The sequence below is a fragment of the Cavia porcellus genome, unplaced genomic scaffold, assembly GCF_034190915.1.
Source record: "Cavia porcellus strain 051 isolate PalLab524CR breed Dunkin Hartley unplaced genomic scaffold, mCavPor4.1 scaffold_5, whole genome shotgun sequence".
Lineage (NCBI taxonomy): Eukaryota > Metazoa > Chordata > Mammalia > Rodentia > Caviidae > Cavia > Cavia porcellus.
The window spans coordinates 67,867,431-67,894,911 of NW_026947488.1; the positions used below are offsets into that span (position 1 = coordinate 67,867,431).

The following is a 27,481-nucleotide window of genomic DNA, read 5'->3' on the forward strand; positions in this document are numbered from 1 at the left end:
ACAGGGATAAGCACTTTTGACCAGAGAAAAAGAAACACAAGCTACTTCTGAAATCCTGACTTACTCATGACCACAATATTAGAATTATGTACATTTTTTAGATGTAATGGAGTTTTTGATATTAAGGGCTAATATTGACATGAACACTTTATAAACTATCTTGATGCATGGAAATACCACTTATTATTTATAGGATTTGTTATTTTAGATTCTTTTATTTGATGTATAAGTACCCATGTTGTATTTTCTCTTATTCATTTTAGGTTACCATTAAGAGAGAAAGCTTCCAGTATTTATCTTTCTAATATTAATTTTTTGGTTTTAAATACAGCTAAACTCTTTGAAGAAGCTGCCTGATCCAGAACCTGCTTGTCTTGCCAAGGAAAGTAAAGGAGTGAGAAAGCAGAGGGCTAGTACCCTATTTGCCAGCGGTTTAGAGAATCCAGCATTTAGAAACCATCTCTCTCTATTGACCTGGCATAATCAATGTGGGATCAGTAGTAGACAACAGAATGTACTCAAGCTAATTGGGACAGGAGGCATGTATTCGTAGGCACTGGCTGGTTTACTCTACTTTTGCGCCTGTTGATTTTGCTAAGAATACTTTTTTTCTTATCATGTGTTAGTATGACAATATTTGTCTGCTGAATAATATCTCCAGAATGTACACAGAGCCATACAACTACAAGGCTTAAACACTGTGGTTACAAATAATTTATTCTTAATTCATATGTTTGTTTTTCCGCAAAAAATGCATAGTTACATTATCATACAGAATTTCATTTTCAAGACAACTGTACAGGCGGAACAGAGTGTTGGAAAACTGAGATCACCACAAACTATACAACAGAAATCAGTCACAATTTGTTTAGCTACATGCACAGAACTGACCAAAATTATATCTATTTTTACAGGTTGTTTTGCTTCATTCATCTTGAAGTCTGAAATTATTAAGTAACGCTCCTCTTTTGGAATACACCGTTGATCTGAAGCCACACTACTGCCCAGGTGTGGAAAGTCACATCTCCTGAGAAGCCCTCTGTAGGTATATAAGGTAGCTCTTTAGGATGTAGATGAGGGGCTGGCGTCAGGGTGGCATGATAATAATAAATTTAGCAAGCAGTGGTAGAAATTCTTTCCTTTTGCCTGTATAACTCTTTACTCCCTCCTCCTCCCATTATCAACATTAAATGAACTGAAACAGAACAACAGACACGAGGTTTCTCTATTTGATCACTGTTAAATCCTCCCTCTGCTTCTGACCTGAGGAAAAACATGAGGATGACCCTTCAAGTAATGCCCTTTACTTCAGAAGGGGACTTGCTGGTTACACATGCTTGCAATTTGAGTACAGTTATTTAATTTAAATCCTTAGGTTAGAAATAGATGTATCTCATAAGGCAGATGGGTGGAGAAGGCTTAATTACATACTGAATCCTTTTAGGGATCTTTTGTCTCAACGCTGGATATGTGGGAAGTGAAGGCTTCAAGGGTGGCGGACATGGTCTTTGAGAAGGCTGATGTGGAGGAAGTTAAGAGCTACCACATGCTTAGTGCAGAGGAAAAGTGGCCACAGAATCTTTCCCTAGCCCCGGAACACAGAAAGCTCTGTCTGGTCTGTATAGCATTGGCCTGGGGTTTCGTCCATTTCGAAGAAAGGAGGGACAAATTCTAAGGCTGTGCATTTCTTAGTGGCTGTCATTCATTGTGGTCGCAACCCTCTCCGAGTGAAATACAACTCATCTGTTTATTGTCTGGATTCCCAGGTGCTTGGTTAAAATAATTTTGCTCAGAGCCTCCAGAAATGAAAACCAACCACGTGGAAAAGTAGACCTTTTGTGCTACAACTTCCTTGAAGAGGCAATGTAATAAAGTTTCTATCCAAAAACTTTTAACGACCTTAAAATTTAGCCTCATTACATACCTAGAACCTATCTGACATGTTTTCTTCTTTTTAAAAAATGGTTTTTACCCTTCTTTAAACTATATAGTATTTACATTTTTAAAAGACTTACAAGGCCTTTTATCATTTAGGTAAGAGCTCAAGGTCAGTCAAACCCCCAAGGATAGAGATGAGGCTTTCCAAAAAGCACTGGTTCTCACCCATGTGCTAAGGCCTGTTTTGTTTTGTTAACAAACAAATTGCTATTACAAACTTGTAGAATACAAAATTAAGATACTTCTTTAAAAAATTTCCCATGAGCTTTCTTTTTTTGGCGTCCACATATTAAAAACATTATCCTTTCTAATTAGAGATGGAACCAAAAGAAGAAATGAAATCAGTATGGCCCATATTTTATCCAGAAATGAGGGTTTAGAGTAAACCATGAGAAGCAGGGCCATTTTCGCCATATGGCTAAATAACCAACTGCAGATCTTGCCCTCAGCCTTGAGTGCTTATTGCATATTTTGGGTGGAGCTTAAGGCATGAGAAAGGTGGCCTGCCACTTTTATACAATCAAAAATAATTGTGCACACTCAAGAAATTTTTTTTGAGAAATGCTATGTTTGGAATAGGTTTCAGACGTTGAGAACCAAACGCAATAAAGCTCCTGAATCACACTCAGAGGAACAGTGCACTGGGGACAATTTAAAAAGCTCCAAGTAAAGGCTGCTTTCCCAGAGTTAAAGAGCAAATAAGTAAGCATTTTGTTGCAGGCAGGTGTTTGTTTAGGGCTCAGAAAAGTCACATCCTGCCACAATTAACAGCTAAGTGAGCATTTTTGGCTCTTGACCTATAAATAAACACTAATTCTGCAACTTGCTCAGACTCTTAAGAAGCTGTTCTAAAGCAAAAAAGCCTATATACTGGTTAGAAATTTGCAATCCAAAAATGCAATACCTTTGTTCTTTTTGAAAGGACAAGAGAAATTTGTGTTAGTTTTTTGAAATGGTGACAAGAACTGATACTCATTTTCATAACTAGGAAATAATTATTCATAATATTGAAGAAGTCAGTTTTCAGTAGAAAAGCATGTAGCCTCTCACAAGGGAATGCAGCAGTGTTCAGCTTCATCTACCGAATGCTTCCTTTCCCAGTGTGTCTAGGCTCTTTAACTTTTTGCCAAGCAGTTTATGTCGGTGAATATTGGCATTCCTTCATGAGAATGATTCAAAGCATGCTCTACAATTGACTGGTGCTATCTGCTAATTTCTTTTTGACCTATGCCCTAATTTTAAGGAAGCAAATTAGGGACATTAAGCCAGGGGATAAATGCACTACTCAAAATATACTCAGGCACCCGTGATCAGGTTAAAAGCCACAAGATAAGCCAAATAGAATTCCTTGCCTACCTGTTTAAACACCAAGAGCCTGGGGATTCATATGCTTTTCTAGGGACAAAATTTAAAACTCCTAAAAACTGAACACTGTTGAACTTGCTGCCCAGGCTGCTGTTTGAATCCAGTTCTTTTTGTTCTTCTTTTCCCATGCCCTCTTTTTTTTAAACATTTGATACTTTTTTAAAAGTGACTTTCTGCAGATTTATTTTCTTCAGATATGCTCTGTAAGTTACCACACAAAAAATTTAAAGAGGAAAAAAAGCTAGCACATTAGACTTAGTTTTAATTCTGGAGATTTAAGCATTTAAATTTGTGTGTTTGGGTTTTAAAACTATATTATCTGTAGAATTCACTTAATGATATCCCAATTTAGGTACTTTAAATAAACCAAATTTCATAATGATACAACTACTAATAACCTCCCAATAATTATTGTCATTAATATTTTTATTAATGATAAACGTTTCTAGTTCTGTACATATTTCCACCAACCCTCTACTTGACTTGTAGTACTTTACAATTTCAAGTTATTTTTAACCATAGACCCAGGAGCAGTCAGGAATAGAAAAGAAATTGCAGATAAATTAGCATGTTGATTGAAATAAGATTCTGTGCACTGCTTTTATGATAATAGGTATGAGAAAAAACACAATCTTCTCTGTTCCACCAAAAAGCAAAAAGTAAGGGCTGCAACAGTATGGACAGACAGATCCTTGCCCAAAGGTCTTACACCTAGTAGGTGCTCAGTGATCACTAAAGGGATTACACAAATGAATGGATGAATGCTGACTCAAGAAGACTGACAGTGAAGTGAGCAGTATGAAACCTCAACAGATGAACAAGATGATAAAAACCATTTAAGTGGCTGATAACATGTTTAATAAGATTTATAATCTAATTTCAAAGATAGCCATCTCACTGGGCATGGTGGCAGATGCCTGTAATCCCAGCACTCAGGAGCCTTAGGCAAGAAGATCACCATGAGTTTGAGGCCAGTCTGTGGTACATAATGAATTCAAGGCCAGTGTGAACTATAGAGTGAGACCCTGTCTTTAAAAAAAAGCCATCTCTTTGCTCTATTTAAAAATTAGTCAATTAAAGTAATATGTATATATATATATTCATATATCATACACACATATGATGTGTCTAATAAGGGTCTGGGGCTTGGCCAGGTATTATAGTTGTACACACTCACAGTTGCTCACAATTGAGCAGACGATTGTCCCCACATTATTATTATTATTATTTTGGCACCAGGAATTGAACTCAGGACCTTGTGCTTGCCAAGCAGGTGCCAAGCTCCTGAGTTATATCCCTGGTCTTTGTCCCCACATTATAATGACAATCGGAAAATTTAAGTCTGTCACCTTGGACCAACATTAACTCCTGCCATACCTGTCCCCTAATTCAGCTTTGTGCAGATTAAAGTTACGAGATTTGAAGAAAAACTTCTCTATTATTGCTATTAATCTTCCAATTCAGCACCACATCAAGAAAAAGCAATGATAACAATCACGTCCCTTCCTCAAATTTTACATTCTTAGAAATGGTTCCTATAAAGTACCATGATGGATGAGGCTCAATGGTTTTTTGACTATAAGAACTTACAGGCAATCTTTAAGAATGGAAATGTGAAGGCCACTCTGGCCAGTGTTCTAGCTCCATACTCTTTCCTGGCTATTTATAGAAAGTATGTGGCCAATGGAAAAGAGCTTCATTTATTTTTATAAGCCAGTAATGACATGACCAAAGAGCTCTTATGTCATCTCTTTGGGAAGGTCACCCTCTTCAACTGACCTGCAAAGAGTACAGGAAAGAAAGAAACCCCTTTAACCACCCAGCTTAGCCTGAGTCAGCCTCAGGGACTAACCCACAGGGTAACAGGCATTGCAGTCAAGCACTCACATTTCCCAGCCACCATTCAATGGTGCTGCTCCTTGGGATGTCTTCTAGATCACGACTAACAAGTAAAAATAAAATGCATTACATAATACGCTTCAACACTACTGCTGAAATAGATTGTTCAAAGATAATGAAGAGAATTCTTATTTATAAGTTGTCCTAAATTTCAAATAGTTGAACATAATAAAGGCAAGCCAAATTTTAATAGATGTGACAAAATGGAGAATGTGAAAAAAATTTTCAAAGATATTTTACTCTGATTGTGATATTATCCCTAAAATGTTTAAAACATCTACATGGTTCTATATAAATGTGCAGATAGTAAATGACCATTTCTAAAATGGTATTGTCTATCTTGACAAAACTCTGATATAGTTTAACAACTAGTTTATCAAGTTAAACAAGTCATTCATGATTATAGTAGGTGCACTACTTGTTTGCAGACATAAAATAAAGTCAAGCCACTGTTTTCATCTAGAATGTCTTCTTGTCAATGCTATATGCAGTTTATAATATCTAAGGGAAAGGAAAAGGGGAGGAAGAAAAAGGTAAATGGAATAAGAAAGTGAGTCCCCATTCTCTGTGGAACGCCCTGGGTCGATAAACCTTCCCAGGGAAAAGTGTGTCATCTCACTGGCTCATGTATCATAATCACTTGAAAATGATATGGGTATAATTTTATCCTTGAGTGGCCTCTGCTTAAGGACAAAGACAGGGCTAGAAGAGAATTCTGTTTGTGGACCCAGAAGGTTTCCAATAAAAATTTAAAGTGACAAATGCTAGGATTTAGTTCTTATTCTTAAACCCATTAGTCTTTTTTGGAAGTCCCCTTCTGGAAAGTTCCTTCTGAAAGGGAGGTTCCATTTGACAAGAAAGATGCAAAATATTTTTCAGTTTCCCTAGCTTCTGAACCAACATTCTTTGGGGATCTAGAAGACATAACAATGACCATGCAAGTAAGTCTCCAAGTGGAGATATCCTGATTTCACAACTGTCCTTAAACACATGTACTGGGTCAAGTTACAGCTGAAGAGCAACTTGTGTGGTGAGCACAAATTAACAGCCCCTGCAACCTGACAGGAATCTCCTTGAAGGAGGAGACACTGACACTCATCAGGAATTGTACAAAGTGTATTTATGATCCTATTACCTGGTCCTAAATTAAATACAGATGTACATAAATTTAACTTGTGTGCAAATTAGCACACATGCTGATACTGGTTCCTCCAGGGAATTGTGCCAAGCTTCTCTGTTTACAAATACAGTACTGATTAAAACTATAAGAAAAAAAAAAAGAGCCATCTTTTACCAGTGCTAAGTATTCATTCACTTTATGTGCTCGATCAAAATTATGTCCTCAGTCAATACTTCCCATTTATGAACTTTTTTTGGGCTTACTACCAATTTACTAAGTGTGATATTTAAATGCGCTACCTCAGAGGTTTGTGTTCATAAAGAGTTTCTGCCTCAATTATAGGCTAGCATTTATAAGACATGTCTAAGTAAAGCTGGCCCATGTGGTGACTAGAAAGCATCTTGGGAGGCGGGCTTATTCCACCTTTACTACCAGCATTTGGGAAGTGGAGGCATGAAGATTATAAATTCAAGCCCAACCTGGGCTTCATATAGAGTTAAAAGCCAACCTGGACTATATAACCAGACCTTGACCACAAAAATAATGAAGTATCTTGGGGTGTCTTTGCTAATTTTTCACAGATTCATGTGACTGCCAATCACTTCCATAATATTGACCCAAATAAGAATTCTGTGTTTAACTGGCTATTCATAATCTTATTTAATTCATAAATTTCAGTTACTATGCTTCTGTATAATGTTAATATGCTTCTGTTTTTACAATATTAACTGCCTTGTTTACTCCTGAATGTTATATTTTAAGTTTTAAGCAAAGATGGATGGCACCAGTGTTCTTTCACCCTCCCCTATGGCTGCATTAGGAGCCACAGCCATAATTCTGAGTTGGCTCCCTGTCCTGGTAGAGAAGTCCAACACCACGCACATCCCAGTAAGCTACTTCTGGTCTTATCAAAAACTTAAAACCAACCCCACTTTCCATCCTGATTTGCAGTAAAATAAGAAGAGCTCATTTCTGCTGTTCTTCTATGCAAGAAATTGTATGAGGTCAGTCATTTGGGCATTGCTTCAAAAGGCACATTTATTCCAGTGGCAATTTTAGTAGAGAAGGAAAGAATTAGATTAAAAACAAAACAAAGAATTGGATGAGTTTATGGAACACATTAAAGTAAATAGGAGTCTGAGATCTATACAAACCACTTGAGCTCTTCACCAATATACTAACCAGAATCCCTAAGGTAAAAGTCATTCACAGTTGTATCATGAGATTCATAGGCCTTCTGAAAACACTGTTTTTAACAAGTAGAGAACTTTTAAGCAGCTTGCCCTGACGTCCAGTTCAAGTGTGTGCAATGCAGAAGGCTGCAAAATTCAAAACTATGGACAAAGAAAATTCAGTGCATATCACAGGCTTTTATAAATTATGAAAAATCATCATATATTACTATTTAAATAACATGTAAGAAACATTTTGGAATAATTAACTCGTGTTCACATTCCATGCAGAATCTAGCAGGTTAAGCCCTGGGTTTGTGTCTTTGCACCTGTTTCCTACAAAGCTCCATTCTTCTGACAAACTCAGGCATTCTTGACTGAAATGGAAGTATCCAGGAATTTCTGAGTATTTATCTTCTTTACTGCATACCTGACCTCACAAGGGCTACTTGTTATTACTGCTGACACAGAAACAAGTAGAAAATCAAACTGCTTGGGAGTGTTGTTTGGGATTTTATTTATGCCTTTGCAAAATCCCTGGATGTCAGAGACATTATCTGATTTTTTTCAAGGAGCAAGAACCAGCGGCCCTCTCTCGGTTGATTCCCCCCCCCCCCAAACGAACTGAGATTCCCTAGTAGCAATGGACCTTTCCCTTGTGGTTTTGCAGCATCCTCCTCGAGCAAAGAAGGAAACACAACAAAACTTGAAAACAAACCAACAATAGCAACAACAGAAACTCCAAACAAACAGATAGGCAAACCAGTAGCCTCTTCCATGGTAGAGGCTCACTTTTTACTGCAGACTTCAATGTTGTTGAGGAACTTCCTGATGACTAAGCCCAGGCAAACCACCAGCAGCAGCATGTAGCCCACAGTGCCGGAGAAGGTAGGCGCCGCGGGCGGTGCCTGGAGGAACTGGCGCAGACCCTCCTCCACGTAGTACACCTGGTCGTAGATGCTGAGGAAAGTAAAGATGTGGAAAAGCTGGTGACTGTGACCGATGATGTCGAAGAGGCCTGGTTGGATGCGCTCGGGGATCTTACTCACGTTGAAGAAGGCAGCCACCACCAGCCAGAAGTAGCGGCGATAGAAGTGCACAAAGAGCGTGGGGTTCTCGCCACGCAGGTCGAAGAGCCAGCTCTCCAGCATAATGGGGCAGGCCATGCTGAGGGGCATGATGAAGACAAAGGTGCGCAAGGCGAACGGGTAGGCGCACCAATCAGTGCGGCTCTTGCAGCAGGCCACTGTGCAGGCCACAGCCAGCACGAAGGCCACCGGCAGCACCAGTGCACGGTAGGCAGCGATGAGGTGCGTGCAGTCCACGTGCCAGCCCAGGCGCTGCTGCACATATGGGGTCATGACTCTTGCGTCCAGCAAGCTCAGGCCAGGCAGCAGGTAGTAGTAGTAGGCCACCGTGCTGCCGAAGCCGTAGTAGCTGATGGATGCATAGTCCAAGTAGAAGAAGGCGGCGCGCAGGCGCAGCGAGAGGCAGCTGAACACGTGCGCCGTGCAGCTCATGGCGAAGGTCAGCAGCACTCCGGACGCGTAGCACCACAGTGGCAGGAGCCACGGGTGGTGGAAGGGCACATCGCTGCCGCTCAGGAAGAACAGGCGGCAGAACTTGCTCAGGAACAGTAGCAGCGGGATGAAGTGAGTCCAGAAGTTGAGCGTCTCGTTGGTAGGCTTCAGCACCGAGGCCAGGCACTCCTGCGCCGTGCAGGGCAGGCGCCGGTAGCCCGACAGGATGAAGCACTCCACAAAGTCGTCGGGCACCTCGTCCCAACGTAGCAGCAGCTTGGCCGACGCTGGGGGCACCTCGGGGACTGCGGGATGGGAGTGCCGGGCGTTCCCCGAGGCTGCCGCGGTCGTGCCCTTTGTGCCCGCGCCCCGGGGCTGCAGGCGCCGCGGCATGGTGCCCGGGGCTCGGCTAGAGCGCGCACAGAAGTCCTCTGGCGCCGGTTCCTTCGCGCCGGGCAGCCCCCGCCGGCCGCCGTCGGAGCCTTTGTGCCCGCGCCGGGGGCGTCGCTCCGGGTTTGAGACAGGACCTGCGCCTCCGAGCAGCCGTTCCTAAAATAAATAAATTAATTAATTAATCATTAAGTAGCGCGCCTACCGGCAGGAGCGCGCAGCTCAGCGGCCCGCTAGGCGAGCTCCCTGCTCCGGGCGCGCGGCCGCCCGCGCTGCGGACTGCGGCGGCGGCGCTGCGGTGACTGGGCATCGCGCGGTGCGGTGCCTCCGCCGCCGCCCCCGGAGCGGGAGGCGGGGATGTGCGAGCCGCGGCGCGGGCGGGCAGGCGGGCGGGAGAGACGGGCGCACCGGGAAGGGCGGGGGCCTTCGCGGCTAAGGTTTCGCGGCCGCCGCGGGGGACAGACTTGGCCCCGGTCTAGAGTTCCGTACCATCCCCCTGCTGGGGCCGCCGCAGCCCGGCAGACCCGTTAATGATTGATGCCGGGTCCAAAAGCTGGCCCGCGAGAGGTCCGGACCGCGCGCCGGAGCCGAGGGTCGGAGCCGGGATTCGAAACCCGACAGGCGCGCGGGCGTTCTAGAGGACACTGGGGAGCCGCGTTCGCGGGGGGCAGGGAGCTGCGGCGCGGGGGAGGGGCGGGGCAGGGCGGAGAGATGCGCTGACAGTCATCGCGGGCTGCGGGAGTGGGCGCTGCGCACGGAAGGGGAGACCCGTCCGGAGGGGGCTGTGACATTGTCAGATACCTTGGTGCTGCTTCTCTTTGCCTCGCTCAGCAGCGTGCAGTGTGTGCCAACCTCTCATTCCCTGCACGCCATCAAGCCTTAGTTTATCGCCTTTGCTCTAGCGGACTTATTCAGGTGCGTCACTATCCTATTTCCCTCGCCCTTGTCCTGTCCACATGAACCGTTATGGAGTTGGCCTCCTCCGGTCACGCACACCAGCCTTTGGAACCGCAGTTCACCCATCTTCTTGCTTGCATCTTTATGTAGAAATTGTGCCCGATAGCTCAGGATGGGGCTGGACAAATTCCACATTTCAATGGGAATTATCAGACGATGCCACTGTAATTCAGAAAGACTGAGAAATGTATTAGGAAGGGATTCCGAAAGCAGAGCTGTACCAGAGTCCAGGAAGCACACTGATAAAGGAAGACTGAGGGGAGCCGCTGTTTTCTAGCCAGAACTGAGAAGAAAAATGCAGATCATTTTGTAGAGACAGGGAGGGGATGACTTGGAATTAACCAGAAATACCTGGCAGGCTAGGTTGGTGCCTGGAGGCCAGGAGAAAAGAAGACTGAGGAATCCAAATGTTTGTGATACACTGCTATGTGAAAATATGCCCTGAGCTATGAGAAACAGAGGGGCTAAAAATTCATGTGTTCTGAAAGGTTCACCAGGTCACACAAGTTCCAGTGATGGCCTGGACTGAGGCTAACTGAGGCTAACCTGCATCTCCGGCCTATGGTATAGTTAACACAAGCTATCTTCCAAGGGATTGGACACTAAATGCTTTAAAAATCCTTTAAGTATTATATTCTAATATTATAGAAAAGGAAATTGAGGCATCATTGACTGTAAAGAGCATCCTAAGTGCTCAGAGGGGGCTCTGAACCCAGGCGGCTGCTTTAGATTTCAACTTTTAATTTCACATGTCCTACAAACTGCAGTGCTAAAAGGAAACTGGTAGAGAAGGACAGTGTGATCTAGGAAAAGGCTTCCAGTTTTCATTTGAAAATTCATTTCATTTTCATTTTTAAAATGAGAGCCTACTTTCATCACTATAGCAAATCCTATAAGTAGGTTAAGGAATACTTACTTAGTAGAGGCTCAAGATGGATTTAAGAATGGATAAGAATTATTTATAACTAGGATGTCATACAGTATTGTAAGTGTCTAGAATTACTTAACAGTCTTTTTGAAGTTTCAACTTTCTCTCTGAAATGTTTCCCACTGATAATTGATTTGGCAAACTCTCAGACAGTCAGGCCAAAAGTACAGTTTGGTCTTGTGCCTTTCTGCCCCGTCACACGTTCCTGATTAATAGACTTTTTTTTTTTTAAAGAGGCTTTTCACTCTCTTGCTTTAGTGTTTTCTGATTTCCCACTGTCTGTGACCTTGTTGTTTTAAAGTGAAACACAATTTCCTTCACATCTGGACTAAGGATCCATGCTAATTTGTAACAGTGCTTAAGATTCAGTATTTAATTGAAGTCAAGGAATGATAAACCTGAATTCTGGGCAGACCAAAACTGTTCATATTTGCTCAATAAACAACCTGAGCTGAGACCTGTAAAAGATGTTACTTTTATAATAATTCCTATACTTACCTCTTTCTTGCATAATCAGCTCACTTACATAATTGGGAAAAATATAATAGAAAGTTCACCTCAAGAAAAACAGTGGAATCAACTGTAAATGAATATACAAAAGTTACTCTTTTAGGACCAGGGATACAGCTCAGCAGCATGGTGCTTGAGTTTGATTCTGGTCCCCCCCAAAATTGTTCTTTCAAAGAGTCAGTATTTTATAAGGTGAAAAAATCTGCCGTGGTATTTTGCCTTTCAGAAAGTCTTTGTGGTGTCCGCCTTTTTTCTTTCTGAAGCATCCCTGAGCCTTCAAAACTAACTGATGCCAGGGAGTGAGAGTGGTGTCTGTGAAAAACTCTGGTGCACAGCCTGGGCAACCAACTATACCTTGACAAAACTAAGTAAAAAGAACTAAAAGAAACAACAAAATGATCATAATTATAAAGTGTTTTCATTATAAAATGAAGCATACAGTAATATGACTTTTTCTTAATTACTACTAATCTGTAGAATTAACATTTATTTAATTGTTCGTTTGTTTATTTGAGACAGGGTTTCACTATGTAGCCCAGGATGGCCTTGAACTCACAGTGATCCTTCTTCCTCAGCTCCGTAATGCTGGGATTACAGGAACATATCACAAAAATTGAAATATATAAATATGTCCCCCATATCCTACACTGGCTGGGTTTTGCAGGTTTTTTGGGTAGATTACCTCTTGTCAGTGAAAACCATGTTCTCATCACTGGGCTTAGCTAAACGGATAGGAGCAGCAGGCTTCTGCCATTCCCTGAGAGTGCATAAGGAGATAAGGCATCTCTTAAAGACTCCGTTACCCAATACAGAGTTCTTCACAGCACAGGTCACCAGGCATGTGCTGGGAAGTGAGTGCTCATATGGAGAGGCAGAAACCAACTATTTCCCCCAAAGGAAAACTTGCCAAACTGAGACCACAAATGTGGTTTCAGTAGTTCTGTGGGAACACTGTATACATTGGGGTACTGCAGGGTCCTGGCTGCAAAGTGCAGTCAGATGTAGGAGTTGGGGTAACTGAACAAATGCTCTTCCCAGTCTGCTTTGCTTTGGCCATTTCTTCTAGATCAGCTATGGATTTACAGTATTTGTGTTTCTCTCTACAGTAATAAAAATATATAAAAGTTCCACAATAAATTTGATGCTGTTTAATAAGGAAAATTCTATAAGACATGGTGTTTTTCTCACTAATAATAATTTGTTTTTAGAGGAAATAATTTTTAAGTCAATGTAGCACAAAAATCAACCAACAAAATGAACAAAATGTCCACTATGGACCTAGGGTTAACTGTACTCAATTTACATTAAAGACAGTTATGTAGGGTCAACTCTCTCAGAATATATGCTCTAAACAAAATGCTTCCCTTTTTCCAAATTAAAAGGAGCTGTCATATGGTAAGCTATACTTTTGCAAGTGAGTTGTGCACACTCCCTAAGGGTGGAAGACCTTATGGCTCAAGGAATGATGGTCTCTGGTAGCCTTTGAGGAAATGTGTGGTTGGAAAGCCCAGGAGAGGGCTGGGAGCTGGAGAGAGAGCACTGAGGGATCATATTCCTATCTGGCAATGTTTCTGTTTACTGACATGGGGACAGCCTGCTGTTTTGAAGAAAAGCTAAGGAAAGTTGTTGAGGAGGTTTCTGTCTTTTAAACATCTATATGGAATATCAAGAGCACATTTTCCAACCTCAGCCAGTTCATCTTTTTTCTACTACTGGTCTCCAAAGTGGCTACCCAAGAAGAATAAGGTGAAGAATAAACTATTTCAACTTCTGTTTAAATCAACTTCGTTCTTCTCAGTGTATATAACTATACTCTATGAAGGTTTTTTATGATATACTTCTATATAGTAGTACATGGAGGCAATTTATAAATAGTATGTTGCAATATGTTGGGATATGGGGGAAGATCAATACATTGACTGAAAGTGTGGGTGACCAAAACCATAGTCTTTGTTTGTCCTGCCTGCCTCCATCTTCTTTCCCAGGTTTACAGTGGACTCCCTGTTCCTGCCTTTTGGGTATTTGAGGATGGTGGTGGTGGTTTTACCATCTGTCAGTATACAGTCCCTAAGCTCAGAAAAGAAATACCCAAATGCTTAGGTCTTCAGCCTCATCTATGGCTTCCCTGATCTGGGATGATGGCTCTGTTCTGCAGTTCTTTTTCCCAATTTTGCTTTTCCTGTTTCCTGTGTTATCTTTTTACAAAGGCCTTATATTAAACCTAATTCAGAGTTATCTTTTGGGGAGCAGAGTTATCTTCTGGGGAGCAGAGACTGTTGCTTGCTTTTGGTAGGGCCTTTTGGGTGGTTTCCACCTACTTAACTTGAGGAACAGTTCTACAAGTGTGTAAAATAGATTACCAAGTTCCCCCTTATTTATTAAAAATTTTCCTTGAAGCACAGTGCTTTGCACACAGTAAGTACTCAACATATTGTGAATGGGAAATTGTTTCAGTTCTCAAAAAAGAACTGAGAGCCCTGGAATTTTAGAGTAGGAATGCCACTTAATTCTTAAGTCATCCATCTGACTCTGCATTCATAATAATTATTTTGCTTATTGATCATATACTACATTCAGGTACTGTGATAGGAACTTTATATATTATATTTTCTCATTCTCTGCATGGCGAATACATTATTCTCATTTTCAAACCAAAAAAACCAAAGAGACTCAAGACTCAGACAAGCAGCCAGGTGGTAGAGCTGGAGTAAAACCTTTTTCATTCTAAACCCCTTACTCTTTCCTCTCTAGGCCATTGTGCTCTGAGAAGCTGCTGTATAGCTAAGTATGAGCATTTTCTGTAAAGAGACCTATCTTCTTCCATTTTAAGTTTTTCATTGTTGTTATTGGAAAACCTTGTTAATAATTAAGTGCACACAGCTGATGAAAGAAATATGTATTTTGGTCCAAAGCTCAGACATACAGGTTATTGAATATTGAAAAAGGCAACCAACTGAATCAGGTTAGAAAGTCCCCCAAAGAATGATGCCAATAAGACATGTACATGTGGAACGCGATGGCTGTATATTGATCAGGCACGTTTAATATAAAGAGCAACTTCCAAATGGATAATATCTGTTCATCCCTAGAGGTTGCTGTTTCCTGGATAGGTACAAAGAGGCAAATAGGAGATTCTATGATTTCACAGATGATTCTTCCATATATCACAATGTTATCGATTATTCTAGTTGGTTAATAGAGAAGGGAAAATATTTTGCTGTGATACTGCATACTTAACATGAAGAGAAAGGCATCTCAGTCACGGGCTTTGTTTGGGCCTCAAACTCACTTGCCCTTGCTTCCATTTATTTTTTTAAAGTAATGATATTCCTTTCCATTAATTACTACTTGTTTTTAAAAATATTTATGAACATATGGGGTTGGGGATTGAACACAGGGCTTTCCCACTGATCTATATCCCCAATCTTTTAAAAATTTGTTACTGTTAGACGGGATCTCACTAAATCACTAAGTTGCTTGAGCTGGACTTGAACTTATGATTCTCATATTGATTTTTTAGAAAGTATGTTTCAGTGGCCTTGTATGCACCCTGTGCTCCATTCATGTGCAAATCAGAAGCATTTGGGGTTACTGGTGTCTCCTCATCACACAGAAGTCACTGCTGCATAATGAATAAGAGCACCCCCCCCACAATGTACTTAAGCTTATTGGAGTGTTTCCTTTAATCCTAGTGTTCTTGGAAGTCCATAGTCATAACAGATTTAATTTTATTTTATTCTTCATTCTGACTTTTTCCTCCAACCTCCATTTACCAATCTCAACTCTAGATGCCCCATTTTCATACATACTTAATTCCCTGCCTAAGACACTTTCCAGTACTGGGGAAGGGATTAAGGGATTTTTTTTTTTTGTATTGGGGATCAAACTCACGACCTTGTGCTTGTCAGGGTGGCACTGTGTTGCCAAGTTATATCCCTGACTCTGGGGAGGGATTATTGGATACGTTTATAGTGACCATTTGGAAAAATCCCATGCTTCATATTTAGTAAACGCCGATACGCAGTATATAAGCAAAACTGGTACTAGGAACTCAGAATGAAGATGACCAGAAGAGCAAAACTGGGATATAGAAACAATTCTCAGCTGTAGGGAAAAAGTTCCAGAGTGTTTCAATGCAACCATTTTCTGATTACTTATTGGGTATGATCAGGAACCTTAAATACTAGTAAGGATTGGATGCTTTAAGTGATGTGCTTGACTGTGTCACTTGCCTGTCCCTCAGCTTGCATTGCGTATTCTCTGATTTCTCCTTTGCAGGAACAGCGGCCATACTTGTAATGAACACATTGGTGGAGATGCTGAAGAATGGACTTTCTTTTCTTTTCTACTTCAGATTGCATGAATGGCAACTCCTGGATTTTGTAGGCTTCTTGACTATTCTAACCTTATTTGAGTGTGTGCTGGGAAGGAAAGGGAGTGGAAATAGGACAGATCCATGGGCTATGATTCTATCTCATAATCCTAGCTCAGGAGTGTGTTCAATTAACATCTCTAATGGGCTCCTCAGCAATGTACATACTTCATATCTATTGACGTCAGGATCTTTTTTTTTTTTTTTTTTTTTTTGACATCAGGATCTTTTACAACAACCATTTAGGGGAGGGAAACTAATGTAACTAAGGAAAACTTTGTTTTATTACATTATTTTTAAAATTTAAAATATCAAATAATTGGATATGGAGTTGCCAAAGTGATAGATTTGTGAAGCATTTTAAACAGTTCTGAAATAAAGCAGAACATGAGGGTTTCTTTTATTTTGCTTTTTTTGGATTTCAGCTATTATTAGGTCCTGTTAATTTTACAAAACATTGGCTTTCAGTGTGGTAGTTTTATACATGCATATAACATATACTGATTATGTCTCATGTAACCATTGCCTGCCTCTTCATCTCCTCTCCCTTATTTCCTTTCTTTTTAGAAATTCTTTTTATTTTAAAGAGAATAAAACAAAACAAAATAGAACAGAACAAAGCAAATCAGAAAAGAACAATTCAAGCAACACAGGACTTCACAAGACAACAGGAAATCAACAGTAGCTACCATAATGTCTCTTGTTTTCTTCAAAATAGTTGTCCATACCTTCACACACAACACAATCAAACACAAAATAGTATAAAATTATTTTAAAATTTTAAAAAGGATGAAAGCATTATGGAACTTCAAAATAAGACAATAGGAAATCAACAGTGGTTACCATAATGTCTCTTGGGCTCTTCAAAATAGCTGTCCATACCCTCACAGAGTCTCTTTTTTTAAAAAAAGGAAAACTCATGGAAGAGGGAATAAAGAAAATCTCTTTTACTTGGATTTTTTTGTACTGACAAGTATTAAATATTAGTGATTTTACACTTATTTATGGTGAGCCTCTTTGCATGAAGACAGACTAGCCTAGACACTAAATACTTTAAAGGAAAAGCTAGCAAGAAAGAGAGAGGAGAAATTTTTCTGTGTGAAACAGATATTGAACTAGCCTGTGTCAAGTTCCCGGACTGGAAATCATTATGTCTGATGTGATTTTCATATTCAACTGCAGCCTCCTAGTCGATGGCGGAAAACCATCCCCTTGATGGGAAATGGAAGTAGAACCCAGGGACTGTCTTTGAATCCTGCCCTACATAGTTAGTGGTGCTTAGTTTGGATAAGACAAGGATTTTCTAAAGACTGAGTTACTAATTCCTCTCTCCTTTGTTGTATTGTTTCCTCTGCCCACTTGGACAGCCTTCCTGAAGTCCCTTAAATTCAAGCATGTGCCATTGTAAAAGGCTTCTTGTGGCTGTGCACAGCCTGTCCTCTGCATGGCCCAGCTGAGTGAAAAGGGAAGCTTGAGAGGCAGCCCATCCTCTGCTGGTAGGCCATGAGCCCAGGCATGTAGCATCTGCCCCAAAATTGAGGTGCCTTTTCCTGATTCACTGAGGGGCAGGCAGCTGCCTAGAGCTCTTACACTTGATCTGCAACAGCAAACAGAAACACCAAAATGACACCCAGGATCTGGAGGCAGATTTATTTATGTCAATGGACACTGATTGGGATCATTCCCAGAATATCAGACTCTGATCTCTAGTGGTCTGGGGCTTATATGGGATAAGCAAGCAGGAAGAACAGAGGCAGAATGGCTTGTCAGTTGGAGATTGGTTTATACAAAGTACATTGTGGTGACCAGTTATGCATCACTATGACCAGCTGTTTCTAAGAGACAGAAGCAATTGGACCTGGAACAGGAACTATTACCTGGGCAGCTAAGAAACTGGAGTATACTGGCTGGGGCGTGGGGAGTGCGTCTTCTGTTGCAGTTTGTCTCTTGCCTCCCTCTGGCCCAAAGGCCGGGCTTCCTGACAGTGGCTTCATATAGTTCTCTGCTCAACACTGCCACTTCTCAGAAGACTTTTTTTTTTTCCTGCTCTATGTAAAATACTCCCTGTCCCTTTCTTCACCATATTTTTTATTTCATATTTTCATTACCTGAAATTCTATGATGTAGGGTATAATAAACAGTAATTCAGTTCCCTCCCTCTGGAACCAGCTCTATGAGGGCAGGAGCTTGGCTTACCAGTCTGACCATAGCTGCGATCAGGGTGCCTGGCACATAGTAGGCATTTAATGAACATTGTGGAATAATAAAAGATTCTTCTCAAAAGCTAAACCCTGAGTTAGGCTCAACTCAGAATATTTGTATTGACGCTACTCAGGCAAAATCTCCTGTAATTAACTGACCTCTGCAAGCCAGAAATGCTAAACCAAAAATAGAAAACACAAAAGCTCCTGGCTGTTAAACCTAGTCACCAGGGCATGTTTTCTACACTTCAGAATCAATCACATACACAAAACCAAAAAGCTGCATGCCACATCTTCCACCCCATCTTGGTGTTAGAGTGATCCATGTTTACTTGCTGGACTGGTAATTTCTCTGGAAAGAAGCAATATATAACGTGGGTGATTAGGATAGAAAAGGATTACAGTGCTTTGATTTGAATTTTAAAGGTCAATTCTAACAAAGTAGTTTGTATCAAAGAGAATTCCTCGAATCTCTTCTATTAATAGCATCATTTAGCACCCCTGCAGCTCAGTAGAGTCTATTTAAGACTCTATCTCACCATGTTTTCACCTTCATTGAAAATGCAGTACAGAGGAGCAAATGTCAGTGCAGATATGGTGCCATACTGATATAAAGAATTTATTCTCTTGACCTGTGCCCTGAGCTGTTAGAATTTAACAGATCTTCCTCCTGAAAGTTTAGTTTTAAAATTCTTGGAGTTTTGCAAATTCCATAAAAGCTTTTCAAGACCACTGCACACTGATTTTGACCTCTTGGTAAGAGTGCAGTCAAGCATGCAGCTGCAGAGACAAACTGGTTTCCACAGAGGTGGGAGGTGGTGCCCACTCCTGGCACTAACCGCTAGGGTGGCCTGTCCCACAGGCACACATTTAGTTGTGTGGCAAACCCAGTTTGGGAAGAACAGAGGGAGCAGCCAGGCTTTGGTTGCCACCAGGCTTATGGAGGGCCTTCTCTGGCAGTCCCTTGAATTCCATCCTGCAGGTGCCAGGTGACCTGAGAGCTCCCCACGGAGTGCAAATGCTGGAGGCCAGAGTCCAGCCCAGCACTGTCTGCAAAGATTCAGGGAGAAAAAGAGCTCTGGGAAATGTGGGTACATGAGAGATGGGGACAGATTTGAGTTTGGTGTCAGTGACAAGTGGGATGCGAAGATTAAACAGCATCCAGCTTGACTGAGGTTGGATTTCCCTTGACCCAAATATGCTCACTCAGTAAGAAATTTAGGAAATTATACTCTTGCATTTTTAAGATCAGTGGTTATGAATCTGTGTTTGATAATGCAAGAAGATTGCAACTGGGGGTGGCTCCTGGGAAAAGAACCACTCATACTCATTTGCCTAACCCTTTTTAAAGGCAGGGAAGGGGGGGAGTTACCCAATTGTAAAGCTTCTCATTTGCATTTTTAATGCTTTCTTTGGGAACAGAGCTGCAATGATATTATTTAGCCCTGACTGAAAAAACCAAAAATCAACAAAACAAAACAAACAAAAAACTACATTTATCTGTATGTATTTCCTCCTTTTGTCCCTGTTTGCAAATTCAGAGCTCCTAGAGCCCCTTACTGCTAACCAATCCTGCACCAGGTGACAGCAGTAATGTTTCTACCCACCTTTCCTCAGTTGGAAGCTGTCAGGAGGGATTCTCTCTCCTATGTATTAGGTGTCCTGTGCTTATTTTTTTATGAGACAGTTGAGGACAATTCAACTATGGTGATCCCCCATGGCACTTCTCTTCTCACCTAAAACTGATTGAGTGCCTAAATTGTACCATGTGGAGGCCTATGATGGCCTACCAGTGGTCTTAGCACGAAATAGGGGCCCTTCTGCCCATTTCTCTAGTCCTTTCTATTCCTTCTTATGGGGCAGCTTTTAAAGTCCAGTGCCCCACTTTATAAGCAAGGAAACCAAAGCACAGAGGAGTAAGAAGCAAACTCAAGGTCAGTCAACCGAGTTTCTGACTCTTACTCAGCCCTGTGCTTGTACTGAGACTCCGAAGCTGCATAGTGAGAGATGGCTGAAAGTGGCTTTCAAGTCAGACTGGCCCAGGCTTGGAGTGTGACTTTGTCACCTACCACCTGAGTGACCTTGAGCAAGCTGTTTAGCCTTGCTCATCTACAAAGGCAAACCACACCGCCTTCCTGCAAGGGTGTTGTAAAGATTGATGTAAAAATAGTGCTAGCCACAGAAAGATGGTGAGGGAGACCTTTCTCAGGAAACCCCATCTAGATGTGCTGAAGAGGGACGGAGCCCAGCAACCAGAAATCCAAGGGAGGCAAGATCATATTGGTCTCATAGCCAGCGTCAGTGTGACTAATAGGCGGTGATTTTGCATAAAGGGGTGATGGGGCCACAGAGCCTGGTCCCATTCTCAGGACCTACAAAAGCTGGAGTTGAGGGCAGACTGATGAGTCCCAACATGTGGGCTGTGTCTGCTCTTCCCTTTTAAGTCTGGCAAGAATAGCTCTAGTACATTGAAATGTCAATTGCCATTTGTTCTAATTTGCATAAAGGGGTGTTTATTTTTAAGTAAAGCATTTCTAGGAGGGGAAAAAACTACACTTTAAATCATTGGTTTATTGTAAATCTTATTCTTATCCTAGGTATACTAATACCTAGAGATGTTTCATATAATTTATGTGTGAATTCCATCTTATGTTCTATTTTTAATGTAGATATTTTCATTAAAAAAACATAGCGCATACCCTCTCCATTTGAAATACCTCTTCGATGCTTCATTGAATCACTCTGTTGGAAGTGTTTGAAATGCTAAGGCTTTATCATGATTATCAATTGATCTGTTCTGAAAGTATCGTTGGACATTTTTTTCTTTTAGCTTTTTCCTTGCTATAAATTCCTCGGAGCTGAATTAGGAGGTCAAAATTATGTACAGCATAGTGACTCCTGATTTGATTTTAATTTCTTTTTGGAAAAACAAAAAACAAAAAGCTGAGATATTTCTCTTCTCTGGCCTGTAAACCTAAAACACCATGTAAGCCTTATATTCCATGTAACACAGGCACCAGACTTGTATGCAGCTCTGGCCTGGACCTGGGTCCACATATCAGTGTGCACATCAAGGCTGTAGCAAGGTCATCCTTGACACAGCAGGGTCTGCTGAGTCATGCTGGGCTCGGCCCCAGGCTAACCTCAGCCAGAAAGGCCAAGAAAGGATGTGGTTTCACACTCTCCTTAGAAATGTGTGCCTTGTACAGTAGAGGGGAGCAGGACACAGAACAGAAAAAGCAAGTTTCTGTGTGTAACGTCTGCAGTTATTGGGTATGTCATTATTAGCTCTTTTTTGTGATTAAAGAAAGATGTTTCTTTCCACTAGACATGGAGATAACCAGTTCTTCATTCACCAAGTGCATTTCATTTTGTAGGTGTAAAGGAAGGCAGTGAAGTTAGTCATAATCTTTGTGCTGTATTGCCAGAAGCCCACTGGCCTATAAGGGCAGGAAACTGTCCTGTGTGCTCCCACTCTGTCCCCAGCATCTGGCACAGCACATCCTTTGCAAAACGTGTTGTTGAAATTTTATCAATGAAAGCAAGTGCTCTGCTTCCAGTAAATGAGATAATCTGGTGGGTTTTTTTTTTTTTTCAGGTAACTTGCTATCCAAGCTACCTGTATAGTTTTAAAAATAGTTAACAATGACAACCTAATATTTAACAGACCGTTAAAGTGAGTGTCAATCAAATTCTAGGAATCCTTTTGTGAAATCAAACTTAATCAGTACTGTTTTGGGAAACTACAGGGTAGTTTTGAATTTGATTGGTGCACTTATCTTGGATGAGGGTGGGAAGAAATGAGGAGTCAGCAAGGCACCCTGAGCTCTATCTTTAAGTGGTCTGGCATGAATTAATCATTAGACAACACACAGTGCTCCGCCCATGTCGACTTTCCATTTTCAAGATTGTGTTTCGCAACTTCTCAAATAACACTGTAAGCTAGTTTTCTTCCAAAATTTGTTATAAAATAAATGAATAGCTACTGATTTTTATGTATATATCATGCATTTAGCCAGTTTTTCAAATCCTTTACATTAATGTTTTTCTTTCTTTTGCCTTTTTTGGGGGTGGGGAGTGTTGAATTGCTGTATATTCTCTTCTCTTTTTCCCACCAAGGATTGAACCCAGGGCCTTCACACTGAGATATGTCCCCAGCCTTTTCTTATTTTTATTTTGAGGCAAGTTCTCTTGCCAAGTTGCTAAATTGCCTGCCCCATGCTGGGCTGAATTTGGGATCCTCCTACCTTATCCTCTCAAAGTGCCAGAATTACAGGCATGCACCACCACACCCAGCTGCTATCTTGCTTTTAACACACCACTGGGTTTAATTTGCTGATTTGTTTTATTTAGATTCTTTTACATCTATTTTTCATAAGTAGCACTGTTCTAGCAGTTTGTGTTATATGCTTTGTATTATGCTTTGGTATTAAGCATATGATAAAATCATACAGTAAGCTAAAGAATTTTCTTTTATTTATTTATTTTTTAAAGAACTTTCTTTTTGTAAGATCTTGAGTGGTTTGAGATAAGTAGAAATGACCACATGCTACTTATTCCAGAATTTTAACAATTTATAGTATTAGGAAATATATCACACTAGGAACATTATCAATTTAAAAGTAAAAATTATGTACATATGGCATTATATTAAAAATTAATAAAGTTAAGTAGACTTTCTAATAAAAAATTTCAAGTATAATAGAAATAGAGACTACTTAAACTTGATAAATATAATAACATAATATTAAGGAAAAATCAAGGTTACTGTCATTATAATCAAGAACGTAGCTGGGATATCCACACTTATTAGTATCAGTACTATTAATACTTTTAACTAACTTAATAAGACACTCTGTCCATAAATTTAGCAAATGGTATAAACACTGAAAAAAAGATAAACTTTTTGCAGTAATGTATATCTAGAAAATGCAGAAGACTCTATGAAAAAAATAAAGACTCTAGCACCACAAACAAAATAAAACCAACAAGAAAAAACATTGGAAGGCTGAAGCAGGAGAACTGCAAATTTAAACTCAGCCTTTGCAACTTAGAGACTTAGGAGATCTAATCTCAAAATAAAAAGACAGAAAAAGGGATGGGATATAGCTCAATATGGAGGTCCTAGATTCAAGCTCCAGTGGGTGAGAGATTTTAGCTCTGTTGCTGAATACAAGATATATATGCTCATTAGCTTTTCTTCTGTAATTTACTGTAAGATATAGGGAAAATTTTCTATTTCCAAAATTATAAAATAACTCAAAAAACTCATAAGTATGAGAATCAGTTAAGCATGGTGACTGAGGTTGACGGATCACAAGTTTGAGGCCATCTTAGGCAATTTAACAAGATCCCATGTCAAAATTTGAAAAAATTAAGGGGTGGGAATGTAGCTCAGTGATAAGAGCTGGGTTTGATCCCTATTACTGGAAAAAAGACTACAAGAATCATAGTAAAATAAAACTATAGCATTTTACTGAACAATCTAAATAAATGGAACACTACAACATATTAATGCATAGAGATTAATATATAAGTGCTAGTTATTAAATTAATAAACACAATGCAATTAAAATCAAAATATGCAGATGTATTTTCTTGGGAACTGGACTAATGATTTAAATGTTTACATGGAATAAAAAAGTGCAAAAGTTTATTGGGTAGGTTTGGAAAAGTAGTGAGGGGGCACTTGCCTTACTAGAGAGAGAACAAAACTCATTATGAAACTGCTAAAACAGAAACAGTGTAAATGTGACAAAACTGCAACTATATGAACAGAAACAGTGACACTATTTGAGGACTTGGATTATAAAATTCCTGTTTCAATTAAATGGTAAATGATGTATCTCTAGTTACACCTGTGTGTGTGTGTGTGTGTGTGTGTGTGCGCGCGCGCACGTGTGCGCCTGGATTTAAAATCTCAGTTTTGTATATTAGTGACTATGTGAATTTGGTTGGTTCCTTAAGTTCTCTAATCATTAATTTTCTTATCTATTTGAAGGGCATAAAGTGTTTAACAGAGCGCCTGGCATATAGAAACTGTTCAGTAAATCTATCCAGCATTGATACTTACCTTATTATTTCTTCACATTACAGAAAAGCAGATCCCAAATGGACTGGAAACCTAAATTTAAAGCATAAAATAATGAAAATAACAGAAGAAAATATAGAAAGGTTTTTGTATAATCTCAATCTGGCTAGACCTGAAAGACGCAGCAAGACAAGAAACAGCCATAAAAGAAAAGCCTGAAAAGTATAAAGACTATAGAAGACACACAAAAAAGTTAATGTCTTTTTTTTTTTTTTTGTCTTTTTCATTTTTATCGGTACCAGGGATCGAGCTCATGACTGCCTGCTTGCAAGGCAGGTGCTTATGCCACTGAACTAAATCCCCAGCCCCCAAAAGTTAATGTCTTTAAAATATGAAAAATGTGAGTTCTGGGAGAACATGGCGGATAGATAGCAGCAGCTTTGGAGGCTCTCTGAGATACCCCACTTAAAATCCAGGAATGGTGCCGGGTGAGAAGTCCTAAGCAAGGAGAGATGTACTTTGCCAACCCAGGAACGAACTAAGTTAAGAGAAACGAACTGGAAACGTAATCCCGGTGATATAACAGGAACAGATAAGGTCTCAGCGAGTAAGCCAGACCCCGCACTACTGGAAGCCGCCATTTGAATTTCCTGCAGCCGCTGCTGCATCCCAATCAGCATGGCAAGGAGAGAGGCGCAAAAGCTCTGAGAGTGGGAAGTGGTGAATGGAGTTGAGAGCGGGACTGGCCGGGAGCCCTGCATTAACCTGTGGTGAGTGAACAGATCGGGGACCCTTCCATAGAGTAGGAGGCTTCAGAAAAGGACATAATGGGACCAGGCAGACTAGCTGGCACAGGGCACTACAGTGACTTCAGTCACATATTCCCCTCTCAAGCGGGATTGGTGGGGAGTGCCTGGCTTGGGTGACGCCGCTGACTAAGGCCAAGTAAGCTAGCCCAAACCATGTCCCACTGCCTGGAGGTGCACCCTAGCGTGAAGCCTTCGGTACGTTGACCTGGAGGGGTGGGCCCAGCATAGGCTACCCAGGTCTGTGTTTCCATAGTACACTGCAGTGGGCAGGAACACCTAGCCGGCGCAATTCAACAAACTGTAACCGACAAAGAAAGAAACTGGGCCTCCTATATATGCTTGTATAAAAGGAACAAAAAATATGGGAAGAGGGAGCAACAAGAAAGGGTCCTCGGCCCAATCCTGAGAAACACGCAATATCAGACACGGCACCAATAGACATAAAGCGCTATCTCCAGAGCCTCATAGACGAGTTCAGGAATGAAGTTATTAATGACCTGAAGCAAGATATAAGTAGAATAGTTAGAGAAATGCTAAGCACCACCCAAGAAAAAACAGATGGTGAAATGGAAGAACAGAAAAAAAGGGAACAATTGTTTGATGGAGAAAATAGAGAAAACATAGAATATGTGAAGCAGGTTCAAAGAGATTACCAGGAAACTAAAAACTCTATCAAAAACTGGCATAACAGCTTGAAAGAAATTAAGGATAGATTATCTGAGTTGGAGGGCAGATTTGTAATATGGAAGCATGAAATGAAAAACTTCTTAAAAATAACAAAAAAACAAACAGCAATAATACAAAGGCTAGAAGATGATAAGAAGACCCATAACTTAAGAATTAAGAACATAAAAGAAGAAGTAGGGACACAAACAAATGGACTACAAAAGCTATTCACAGAAATAATCCAAGAGAATTTCCCTAATTTAGCAAATGGTAAAGATACTCAGAGGTATGAGGCATATAGGACCCCAGCCACCTACAACCCAAACAGAGCTACACCCAGGCATACAATAATCAAAATTCCAGAAATCCAATATAAGAACAGAATACTACAAGCCATCAGAGACAAGAAACAGATCACTTACAAGGGAACACCCATCAGAATTACAGCAGACTTCTCGGCACAAACCATCAAATCATGAAGAGTGTGGGAGGAAATAATTCAAGCTTTGAAAGATAATAACTTCCAGCCAAGATTGGTATATCCTGAACAACAGTCCCTAAAAATTGATGGAAAAACAAGGTGCTTCCAGGATAAAGAGGAACTAGAGGAATTTGCAACCAGCAATTCAACTCTACAGAGAATACTGCAGGATATTCTAAAAAGGAAAATACCAAGATTCCAGAAATAGTGGCAGAGAGGCCACAATGAATGGAGCAGAAAGCGAAATGAAGACAAACTGACAATAAACAACAGAAAAAGAGCTCAACAGAAATGAGGCAGAGAAGGTTAGATGGTAGGAACAGCTATTTTGGAGAAAACAAGACATCATAATAGCTAGTGCTGATTTAGTATCATCTTGTTTTGAAGTCCCATCAAACTTGTATTCTTGGGCTGGGGATTTAGCTCAGCAGCATAAGTGCCTGCCTTGCAAGCAGGCAGTCGTGAATTCGATCCCTGGTACTGATAAAAATGAAAAAGACCAAAAAAAAATTAGTAAAAAAAAAACTTGTATTCTTCTGCCTCCATCGGTCTTAAAAGGTTGTATCTTACTGGAGTTTACTATATATGATAATATAAGCAAAAACTTTTATAGACAAGGAGATTATACAGAAACTATTGTTCATTTTCTGTTAATTGGTTCTAAATACCCTGTAATAATGTCATTCTCTTGAATGGTTTTTAGTGTCTTGATATGTTTGGTGCTATAGTATACGAAGTTATACTCAAAGATTTCAAGGAAAGAGACACTGTGGTAACTATTTTTATGTCAGGCTATCTTGTGGTGAAACACTATTTTGCTTAAATGGTTATGTTTTGACCTGCGCTGTTCTGTTGTTATGCCCTCTTTTATCTAATCCCCCCTTTTTAAAAAATTATTTACTTTTTTATTTTATCTTTTTAATTAAGGGAAAATAAAAAATAGCAGGATATATTATAGTAACCTACTTTGATTTCCTATTAACTTGATTTGAAATCCTGTATTGCCCTCACCATTTTATTTTGACTGATTTTCCCCTATCCTGCTTTGCTTGATAGTACCAAGTTTGAAAGTATAGGCAACAACTGTGAAGACAATAAAATTCAATATGACGCCCATTCTGG

General features: G+C 40.4%; 1 protein-coding gene and 1 long non-coding RNA gene across 6 annotated transcripts in view; one reads left to right on the top strand and one right to left on the bottom strand.

The window, feature by feature from the left end:
- Positions 1–699: 699 nt before the first annotated feature.
- Paqr9 (progestin and adipoQ receptor family member 9) overlaps positions 700–27,481 on the bottom strand; it is a 46,883-nt gene continuing 20,101 nt past the window's right edge. Inside the window, exons 1-2 of one of the 5 annotated variants that reach the window (XM_063249136.1) lie at positions 10,206–10,350; positions 700–9,563 (exon numbers count right to left, since the gene is read on the bottom strand). In XM_063249136.1, coding sequence (XP_063105206.1) covers positions 8,283–9,407 — 1,125 coding nt within the window. In that variant the 5' untranslated portion in view covers positions 9,408–9,563; positions 10,206–10,350 and the 3' untranslated portion in view covers positions 700–8,282. Of the gene's footprint in view, positions 9,564–9,812; positions 10,083–10,205; positions 10,351–17,807; positions 18,725–24,445; positions 24,497–27,481 lie in introns of those variants that run through there. The other 4 variants (XM_063249134.1, XM_063249137.1, XR_001202794.2 and 1 more) reach the window with 4 other exon arrangements.
- Positions 10,182–27,475, top strand: LOC134476110 (uncharacterized). Its single transcript, XR_010047598.1, has 2 exons — positions 10,182–10,319; positions 24,469–27,475. It is a non-coding gene; the product is annotated as an uncharacterized LOC134476110 (long non-coding RNA).